This window comes from Cebus imitator, unplaced genomic scaffold (genome assembly GCF_001604975.1).
Source record: "Cebus imitator isolate Cc_AM_T3 unplaced genomic scaffold, Cebus_imitator-1.0 Scaffold93, whole genome shotgun sequence".
Classification (NCBI taxonomy): Eukaryota; Metazoa; Chordata; class Mammalia; order Primates; family Cebidae; genus Cebus; species Cebus imitator.
In genome coordinates this window covers 3,428,794-3,439,576 of record NW_016107408.1, presented here as the reverse complement: position 1 = coordinate 3,439,576, position 10,783 = coordinate 3,428,794, and the positions used below count along the sequence as shown (strand labels likewise).

Below are 10,783 nucleotides of genomic sequence, written 5' to 3'. Positions count from 1 at the left end.
CACTGAAGAAGGTATTTTGAATAAGCAAAAACTATGAATGCAAGCCCCGTTGTTTGTGCACCAAACTAATGACCCACTGGGAGAAGGGATCTCATCCACATGACACCCACCACACACCTCTGCTGGTCAGGCACCTGGGGCCTTCCCATCCCAATGGGAAGCTGATGGAGGAGGAGAGAAGCTGGGGTGATGGAGGGAGGAGTCTTAGCCTGGAGTCTCCTTCATGTTCACCCCTCATCAATTAACTCTTGCAGACCACCAGAGTAATAGATAGCTCTTTGGGCTCTATCCCCAGGGCTCTCATGATTTTAAAGAATCATCCCCAGGCCGGGCACAGTGGCTCATACCTGTAATCCCTGCACTTTGGGAGACTGAGGTGGGCAGATCACCTGAGGTCAGGAGTTCGAGACAAGCCTGGCCAATATGGCGAAACCCTGTCTTTACTAAAAATACCAAAAATTAGCCAGGTGTGGTGGCAGGCACCTGTAATCTCAGCTACTCGGGAGGCTGAGGCAGGAGAATCGCTTGAACCCAGGAGGCGGAGGTTGCAGTGAGCCGAGACTGCGCCACTGCACTCCAGCCTGGACGACAAGAGCTAGACTCCCTCTCAAAAAAAAAAAAGTCATCCTCTTGCACAGTCTTCCACTGACCATCGCTCAGAGAGCCATGTCCTGTTCTCAGAGCCCTGCGGTGGCTTTGCTGCCTTCATGATCACTCCCCGACAAATCTCATTCCAACAGGCCTCCCAGAGTTGGGTCGTGCCCCAGCTCTCCAGCCTCCCTGTCCCCATTCCCCCTCTGTACCCCCACTTCTGCCAAACCAATCCTTGAGCGCCTCCTCAGCCTGCACGTTGCTCCACACCCCAACCTTCATACTGCTGGCCTTCTTCCAGAACATTCTCTCCGCATCATCATGAGTCTCCATTGAGAGCTCTCCCTGCCACCCCTTCCTGCCCTGCTGGGCCTCTCATCCCTCCATCTCATTATTGTGTGAATGGCTAATGTCCCCTCCTTGACGGGGGCCGTCTCTGAGGGTAGGGACGGGGCCCTAGTGCAGAGAGACTCAGGCATGTTTAGGGAAGGAAATCATCAAGAGACCCAGATTTGAACGCCATCCATATCACCTCCCAAACCACGTGCCCTTGGCCTCTCTGGGGCTGGATTTCCTCATCAGTCCTGCCTGCCCTGCAGGCTAGTGTGAGCCTCTAATGAGCCTGTGTTGACAGATGAATGCATTCTTGGGACTACTAATCAACACATACAAGGAAGGCCAAGAAAAGCCAGGGGTTCTGCCCCAGGGACCCCTCGGCCCCACCCTCTGGCAGCCCTGGAGCTGGGTCCCTCTGCCTCTCCCAGGATGCAGTCAGAGGCCCTGGAAGCTTCTGGAAACTCTTGGCTCTCATCCCTGCCCCTCCCAGTCCCGCCTCGGCTCCAGGTGTCTATCTCTCCAGCTATTTTCTTTTCTGATCTGGAGTTCAAAAGAACAGATCGAGGAGCGACAGCCACAGGTAACAAAAGCCGGCAGGGCAGGCTGGTTCATGTTGGCCCAGCTGTGAGCCTGCGGGGCTGCCCACTGCTCCCTGCTGGGTCCGGTCACCCAGAAAGGAAAGCGTTTGCGTTCTGGTTCTAGCGGCCTCGATGGCCAATGTGACTGAGAACAGCAGCTCCAGTTAGAGGCAAGGCCAGTTTGGGGCCAGAGCAGGGGGAGGGAGGAGCCTGGTCTAATTAGAGCCCTAACGTGCTACTTTGAACGCATTTTCAAATGTCCCAGCCCTGCAGGCTAGGGTGGTGTAATAATAATAAAACAACATTTGCATAGAGACTTCATTTATAAAGCACTTTCTCAGGGGTGGGGTGGCGCTGGGGTGGCCCTGTGGAATCCTGGCTGGGAGGCCGCTCTGCCTTGGGTCGGTGCCAGCCTCCAGCCAAGCTGGCGATTGCATTCGAGGTAAACAAAGCGCCATTCATCCAACTGTTTCCGATTCCTCAGCGCTTCATCCTTTTTCCTTCTCTCCCATGAAGAGCTCACTGGGGCTTGTCACTCAGGCCAGAAAAGGGGTGTCAGGGGTCCCAGAGGGAAACCCATTCCCTGATGGGAAGAAACGGGGAGATGGGACGGCTCCCTCCCTCTGCACACCCCTACCACCCCCAGCTCGGGCAGAATAGCAGCCTTGCTGCGGTTGGTTTGTGCAGCTCTTTGCTAACCTGTGGCTGTGTCTTCATGGACAAAGTATGAGCCCACGTTTGATAATGTCTGCGTGCATGCCACGTTTGTGCTTGGTAATGTGCACAGATAAGCAGTTTGTGGAGCTCTGCAAATCCCTCCCCACCCGAGAGGGCCTCGTGTACACAGTGTGGGGCAAGGGGCCCTGGGGCGTCTGCCCCTGCACCGGCTGGGTGTGGTGAGGCAGCTGGGTCCCACTCCGGTACAGCCAGGGCTGGAGAGTTGCCTGCCGTCACCTGGCCACTGGCACGCCGGGTAAAAGGGGAGGCATTGGATGCTGGCCCCTTAAGGGCCTTTGATGAGCTATATAGGGCCCACCTGCCTGGGCTCTGGAAGCTTCCGCAGCCCTAGCAGGAGATGGAAGATGCAGGAAGTCATTGCCGGACTGGAGCAGTCGCCTTTGAGAAGGATGTCAAGATGCAGAAAGGCACTGGGCTCCTGCCTTTCCAGGGCATGGACAGTGAGTGAGGATGGGGCCACTGTCCCTCCCCACCCTCTCTACAGGCCTCTCTGCTCAGCTCCCTGATGCAACAGCCCCTTCTCTGTCTTTCTTTTCTGTGGCTTCAGGGGAACCCATTTTCCAGGCTGAGAAAGAGGCACAGCGAGACGGTGAATTGAGAGAAGCCACACTGGCCCCCTGAGCTCCTGGGCCAGCCTTGGGCCCCTCTAGCTCCTCTGTTTCAGAGTTGGGGGGTTTAAGGGTTGAGGTCTGCTGGCTGGCTCTGCAGGTGAATGTCCACAGGGCCCAGATTTGGGGGCCCACAGGCCAGAGCCTGGAGGAGGTCCAGATGGGACATGCTGATAGGAGGTGGCGGCTCCCCCACAGCTGCCGCCTCTGGGAAAGCTACTTTCTTGGTTCCCTCTTCTCCTTCCAGAGTCGGGCTCAGCTGTGTGCGACTTCCATTAAGGGCTCTGGAGAAAGGTGAGTTAACAGGCAGGCGTGGGCCCTGGGCCAGGTGAGTGCAGGGTTTGTCTGGCCTGGGATAAGGTGTGAAATTTGCACCTAAGGAGGGGAAATTGGGAAGGGAAATTTGGGATGGAGCGGAATTTTGTTTATTTATTTTTAGACGGAGTCTCGCTCTGTCACCCAGGCTGGAGTGCAGTGGTGCCATCTCGGCTCACTGCAACCTCCGCCTCCCAGGTTCAAGCAATTCTCCTGCCTCAGCCTCCCGAGTAGCTGGAACTACAGGCATCTGCCACCACACCCGAGTAATTACTGTATTTTTCGTAGAGATGGGGTTTCGCCATGTTGGCCAGGCTGGTCTCAAACTCCTGACCTCAGGTGATCCACCTGCCTGGGCCTCCCAAAGAGCTGGGATTACAGGCATGAGCCACCACACCCAGCTGTGGAGCAGAATTTTAGACTCACAGGTAGACAAAGGACAAGTGTGTGGGTCCACCTAGCAGCCTGCCCCTCCCCCAAGATTTCCAGCCTCTGCAGCTGTCTTCGAAGTTGGCATCAGGGTCACCAGGCTGCCTAGGCAGGCGTGTTTCTTTCCTTCTTCCTTGCTGGGGTCGGGGTGCGTCTGAGCTCTGGCCTGAGAATTCCCAGGAGCCCCAGCCTCTTGATGTTTTTCTTCTTTTGCTCCCAGCTAAAGGGGAGGCACCCTTCTCCCCGGAGCCTATGCTCTGACTCGGTTTGGAAGCTGGTCAGTTTTCCCATCCATTCCGTATGCCCTGAGGTGGCGCTGGCCACTGTCTTTGAAATGCTACCAAAAAGCATCCTCCACTTCTCTCCTGCCCAGCTTTTGGGTCAATACCCTCTTCCTAGACGCAGCTATTCTGGAAGGCCTGACTCATATACAAAGGTTTTCAACTTTTCTATTTATTGATTGATTTAGAGGCAGAGTGTTGCACTGTTGCCCGGGCTGGAGTGCAGTGGCACAATCTCGGTTCACTGCAACCTCCGCCTCCTGGGTTCAAGCGATTCTCTTGCCTCAGCCTCCTTAGCTGTTGCCGGGATTACAGGTGCCCACCACCATGCCTGGCTGTATTTTTAGTAGAGATGGGGTTTCACCATGTTAGCCAGGCTGGTCTCGAACTTCTGACCTCGTGATTCACCTGCATGGGCCTCCCAAAGCACTGGGATTACAGGCGTGAGTCACCGCATTCGGCCTTGGGTTTTCAGCTCAGGGACCTCGTAGAGGCTCTTCCCACAGAAATACACAATTGCCAAAAAACCTGCCTTCCAATTTTAGGGTTTCCTAGTCCTCCTGCTGCTTGTCTATACATTTAGGTTAAGAAATCTCGCTGGTGTGAGAGTTCAGGACATGCTTTGCGATCCAAATAATTCTGTGCCTGGAAGCCTGGAAGCTCTCTGCACGCACCCAGGAGCCCGCAGGCTCAAATGTGGGCTGAGGGACGTCTCCTCAGCTCAGCCTATCCAGTCTCTAGAGCAGTGTTTCCTAGTGACGCCCTCTTGCGAAGAAAGCAAGGTGTTCTGGTGGGGGGTTGGAACCAAGCAAGTCCCTGGCCAGGGGTGGAAGGTGGGGCTATTTCAAAAGACCACCTTGGTGGGGCGAGTTGGCTCACACCTGTAATCCCAGCACTTTCGTGAGGCAGAGGCCGGAGGATGGCTCAAGACCAGCCTGGGCAGCATAGTGAGATCCTATCTCTACAAAATATAAAAATATAATAAAAAAAAAAAAAGGAAAGTATGTCCATTTTTTTCCTATCCCCCAAAGTATGTCAGAGAACTGGCCAGGCATGAGGCTGGTCCTGCTTAGAAACTCAGGAACTGCCGGGCGCGGTGGCTCACGCCTGTAATCCCAGCACTTTGGGAGGCTGAGGCGGGTGGATCACGATGTCAAGAGATCAAGACCATCCTGGTCAACATGGTAAAACCCCATCTCTACTAAAACTACAAAAAATTAGCTGGGCATGGTGGCGTGTGCCTGTAATCCCAGCACTTTGGGAGGCCGAGGCGGGTGGATCACGATGTCAAGAGATCGAGACCATCCTGGTCAACATGGTGAAACCCCATCTCTACTAAAACTACAAAAAATTAGCTGGGCATGGTGGCGTGTGCCTGTAATCCCAGCTACTCAGGAGGCTGAGGCAGAATTGCCTGAACCCAGGAGGTGGAGGTTGTGGTGAGCCGAGATCGTGCCATTGCACTCCAGCCTGGGTAACAAGAGCGAAACTCCGTCTCAAAAAAGAGAAAAAAAAAGAAACTCAGGAACTGCCAGTCTGGGCAATGTGGCAGAACCCCATATCTTCAGCAAATATAAAAATTAGCTCAGTGTGGTGGTGCATGCCTGCAGTCCCAGCTACTGGGGAGGCTGAGATGGAGAACTGCCTGAGTCCAGGAGGTCGAGTCTACAGTGCGCCGTGGCTGTGCCACTGTACTCCAGCCTGGCCAACAAAGTAAGATACTGTCTCAAAAAAAGCAAGAAACTTAGGAACTGGGTGTCCTTCCTGCTAATAGCAATGCAGGCGTGAGTGAAGATGATAAATCAGTTAAATGTAACATTTCCATGGAAGATTCCTTGTAAATCGTTACAAAGTTGGCTCTTCTGTCACCCTGTTAGGTCTCTGGAATCAAGAAGCGTAACATTTGGTGTTTTTAAAGATGGGAATTCAGCAGGCTCTTAATGAGCACTTACTATGTGCCAGGGGCTGGGCTGGGCTGGGTGTGGGGATTCTGAGCTGGAAAGCCTAGCCCTGCTCCCTGGCAGGATGAGAGGGGGTCTTAGGCTGTGTGGGAATGAAAAGGAGGCAGCTGTTCCGACCCAGGTGCTTCCCCAGGAGAAGGGCGTGGCACACCAGGCAGAAGGGAAGGATGGGCAAAGCTGTGGTAGTGGGAACAGCTGTGCATTAAGAAGAGCTTGGTCTGGCCAGGTGTGGTGGCTCACGCCTGTAATCCCAGCACTTTGGAAAGCCGAGGTGGATGGATCACCTGAGGTCAGGAGTTTGAGACCAGCCTGGCCAACATGGTAAAACCCCATCTCTATTAAAAATACAAAAATTAGCTGGGTGTAGTGGTACATGCCTGTAATACCAGCTAGTTGGGAGGCTGAGGGAGGAGAATCACTTGAACCTAGGAGGTGGAGGTTGCAGTGAGCCCAGGTCGTGCCACTGCACTCCAGCCTGTGCAACAGAGCGAGACTGTCTCAAAAAGAAGAGCTTGCCCTTCATGCTGCCTCGGCCCCTGGTCCTAGCTCCTACAGGGTCCAGGTGAAGGGATAAGGGGAGAGCCACTGGGGACTGGGTCCAGTACCCTCCTGGGGAATCCCCTGGAGGGCTGAGCCGGGCCAGGCTGTGGATGAGGGGCCTCCCAGCCCCGTGCTTTGGCGTCTCCAGGGAAATTCCGCCCCTTCCAGCATGACTGAGGGGAGAAGCACTGGCTCCGGGGGGCTGTACAAGAAGGGTGACCCCTGCAAGTTCCTGCACCAGTGTGACCTCACCAGGATGCCTGAGTGCTGCTTCTACTCCGCCTTCGGTAAGGCTCTTCCTGGCTCAGCCCCTCACCCTGGAGGGCGGCAGTGTGGGCTGTGAGATGGGAAGAAGGTTTCTGGAGGAGAGGACACACAGAGGAGGCCAGACATGTCCCTGGAGGCCAGATTGACCTGTCTGAGGCTCAGGTGCCTGTTCTCCAAACCCCTAAACAAGCAGAAGTGCACCCCGAAATCCCTGCCCTTTACTGCCCCACCAGGTTCAAGGTGTGTACCAGTTACCCCCAAAAGCAAAGAGGGAATTGTTTCTCTCCCCAGCCCTGGCTCATCACACACCCACCCCAACTATTTGGAAAGTCTCAGATGAACTATCTCTCAGGCCTGGGCTAGAACTTCTGAACATCAGGCCTTCAGAGCCACATTCATGATGCCTGCTGTGCCCTCAAAGCCCCTGCGGCACTGTCTGCTTTTCTAACTGTCTTGCTGTTTCAACTCTTTCTTTAGAAGAAACTTTGCATTGTTTCCACAAATGGAGAACTAGCGTCACTTGTTGGAAATCAAAGGTAACTGTAAACATAAAACCATGAGGTTCAGAAGTCCAGCTCCTAAAATCATCTTGTGTAGTCAAGCCCAGACCAGCGTCTTGCCTCCACCTGGCTTCAAGGTGTCCTTTGTCCTTTTATTTATTTATTTGAGACAGGATCTTGCGCTGTCCCCCAGGCTGGGGTGCAGTGGCATGATCTTGACTCACTGCAACCTCCACCTCCCAGTTCAAGTGACTCTCCTGCTTCAGCCTCCCAGGTAGCTGAGATTACAAGTACCCACCACCATGCCCAGCTAATTTTTGTGTTTTTAGTAGAGATGGGGTTTCGCCATGTTGGGCAAGCTGGTCTTGAACTCCTGACCTCAGGTGATCCACTCGCCTTGGCCTCCCAAAGTGCTGGGATTACAGGCGTGAGCCACTGCATCCGGCCTCCTTTGTCCTTTTATTTATTTATTTATTTATTTATTTATTTTTTAAAGATGGGGTTTCACCATGTTGGTCAGACTGGTCTTGAACTCCGATCTCAGGTGATCCGCCCACCTTGGCCTCCAAAGTGCTTGGATTACAGGAGTGAGCCACGGCATCTGGCTTCCTTTGTCCTTTTAATCAAGGGGCTATTGATGGGGCAGCTGCAACCACTTTCCCCCTTACTTAAGAAAGGAATCTGTGAATCTCATCTTTCATGATACAGTTCTATAGCTCAGAGCTTTCAGAGCTGGAAGGAGCCTTATGGATTATCCAGTCCAGTGGTTTTGGAACTGTATTCTGAAAAGAGTGACCTGCAAGAAGACAGCTGGCAGAATCCCCTGGACGCCCCTGACTCAGGAGGCTTGGCTTCCAAATGTGGCTGGAGCCAGCTTCAGGCCCCTCCAGCGGCTGTTTGTTGTTAATGCCAATGGGAGGGTCCTGGGTACCCGAGAAGGAGGCCAGTCAGAGGCCCTCCCGGGCCCAGTCCATTTCCTGCCTGCTCCTGGGAGCTGCTCCCATGTCTCCCCTGAAGGGACAATGTTGATCCAAGCTCCCCTTGGTCACTGCCTAAAATTCTGTGACTTTATTTATAAAATGCCACCTATTTAGCAATCCCCTCAGTAGCCCTGGGTTTTTGTTTGGGGATCAGATGCTCCTGGGCATGGATACAGGAACAGAACCAGGCACCCTTCGGCCCCCAAGTAACTCCAGTGAGCAGGGGACAGACTTGTAAGCCCGTGATTACAAGATGTAACCCACGGTCTTACAGTAAATGAATGCATATGTCTTTCGAATATCAATGTGACGATCGCTCTAATTGGAGTCGGCATGTTGTTGGGGAGGTTGTGGGAGTGGGAGTCACTGGAAGGGCCTGGTGTCCCGGGTCTCTGATAGGCTGGCTGAAGGCTGAGGTGCTGCTGCCACCTGCTGGCCAGGCCAGGAATGCAGAGACGTGCACCCAACAGAACGGCAACCAGTGTAGATGACGTCCTGCTCTCTCCATCAGTCAAATGCTGGTCAGTATCACCTAGGGCGTGATGTCACTTTGATTCATTAGAAAGCTCAAGCCCAGAGTCAGCACTCTGCCCAGTGCTGCACACTGATGATGAGCAAATGAATCTTTCATGAAGGTGAGGAGGCTGAATGAAATGGATGTGGCTTTTCCCTCTCTCTGAGCCCTGGCGTTGTTCTCTGTGAATTGAGAAAGCTGGGAAAGAATGGTGGTTTTAAACTCTTAGGAATCAGGGGTACTCACCTTCTTCTTCTTCCCCCCTTTTTTTTTTTTTTTTTGTTTTTTCCTGAGACAGCTCTGTCACTCAGGCTGGCCTGCAGTGGCGCAATCTCTAGCTCACTGCAACCTCTGCCTCCTGGGTTCAAGCGATTCTCCCACCTCAGCCTCCCAAATAGATGGGATTACAGGCATGTGCCACCACAGCTAATTTTTATATTTTTAGTAGAGGTGGGGTTTCAACACGTTGGCCAAGCTCGTCTCAAACTCCTGACTGCAGGTGATCCTGAGGATCACCCACCTGAACCTCCCAAAGCGGGAATTACAGGCATGAGCCACTGTGCCTGGCCTAGGGGTACTCTCCTTTAGAGGAAACCTTGCACTGCAGAGGCCCAGCGTATAAAATAGATCTGCTTGGAGCAATTTGAAAATCAGTGGAATAGACACTGTGATACTCCTTCAGCTCTGAAAGGCACTAAGTTGTAGACATTAAGGAGGATGAAGCTGGAAAGATTCATGAATTCTTCAACTCGAATGAAGTGAAAGTGGGTTGAATCTTCCTCCGTGCTTCCTTCAGAACTTTCTTCCTAAGAGAAATCTAAGAGGGCTCTTAAAATGACACCTGAGTCACCTGGGCCTGCAGGGCTCCTTGTAGGAGATACAGTAAGCCTGAGCCTTGGTCTAATCCACACAGATGACAGTGCAGGTTTAGTATAACTTGAGGTGACCACTCTGCGGAGTGTTTCTTTTCATCCCTGTGCCCACGTGAGCAGTGCTCTGCTTTTCCTAGGCTCTGGAGGCAGCATGGGTTTTGTAGCAGAGATGAAGAGGGAGCTTCAGTTACAGCGACGTGGAAATATCCCCACTTAACGGCGTAGGGCTTCTCAGCTCTCCTTGTTCCTGCTGGCTTCTAACTGCCTTCAGTTCCAGTGCCTGCTTCTCCATCTGGGGTCCTGCCCCGACTCTTACTCTTCCAGACGTGTATATTCAGACCACGCTCTGCTTAGCAAATAAGACTGCGAGCCACCTTTTTTTTTTGGACAGAGTCTCACTCTGTCACCCAGGCTGGAATGCAGGGAGTGATTTTAGCTCACTGCAACCTCTGCCTCCCAGGTTCGAGCAATTCTCTGCCTCAGCCTCCTGAGTAGCTTGGATTACAGGCACCCACCACCACGCCTGGCTAACTTTTATAGTTTTAGTAGAGACAGGCTTTCACTATCTTAGCCAGGCTGGTCTTGAACTCCTGACCTTGTGATCCACCCACCTCGGCCTCCCAAAGTGCTGGGATTACAGACGTGAGCCACTGTGCCCAGCCCCACCTTTTTTAGACTGCAGGAAGGATTAGACATACCTTGCCACCTTCAAAAAGCTGGTGGCTCCCAAAAGAAAAGCCAGAGTCTTCTGTTTCCATGAGGAGCAAGGTCAATCTGATTTGGAGACACCGAAATTGACCACAAAGAGAAACTTTGTGCTTCTACAGAGAGTGCTGGGATTTTCGGGTGACTGCAGCAGCAACGAGTGTCCCTTCCTCCATGTGAAGCGAGCTCTCAAGTCCCGGGACTGTCCTTGGTCACCTGGTGTGCCCCCACACCAGGCTGTGTTTTGTGTGTCACAGCAGAGCTTGAGAACTACAGAAAGGCCTTCTGTTGGGGTTTCAATGAGGCACAGCCTCATCAGGAAAACGGTCCCTCCCTGCTGGGAGCCCCCACCCCGATCACCACAGCCCCTAGTCCTCCCTGGCTTTTGAGGCCTCACCATCCTTGCAGAAACCTTGGTCATACCAAGGACAGTCCCGGGACTTGAGAGCTCGCTTCACATGGAGGAAGGGACACTCGTTGCTGCTGCAGTCACCCGAAAATCCCAGCACTCTCTGTAGAAGCACAAAGTTTCTCTTTGTGGTCAATTTCGGTGTCTCCAAATCAGATT

At 53.2% G+C, this 10,783-nt stretch overlaps 1 protein-coding gene across 1 annotated transcript in view; it reads left to right on the top strand.

Annotated features, from left to right (window-relative positions):
* Positions 1 to 2,436: 2,436 nt before the first annotated feature.
* CPSF4L (cleavage and polyadenylation specific factor 4 like) overlaps positions 2,437 to 10,783 on the top strand; it is a 10,514-nt gene continuing 2,167 nt past the window's right edge. Inside the window, 6 exon segments of the mRNA XM_037741076.1 lie at positions 2,437 to 2,615; positions 2,618 to 2,687; positions 3,099 to 3,145; positions 6,556 to 6,575; positions 6,577 to 6,664; positions 10,342 to 10,434. Coding sequence (XP_037597004.1) covers positions 2,522 to 2,615; positions 2,618 to 2,687; positions 3,099 to 3,145; positions 6,556 to 6,575; positions 6,577 to 6,664; positions 10,342 to 10,434 — 412 coding nt within the window. The 5' untranslated portion in view covers positions 2,437 to 2,521.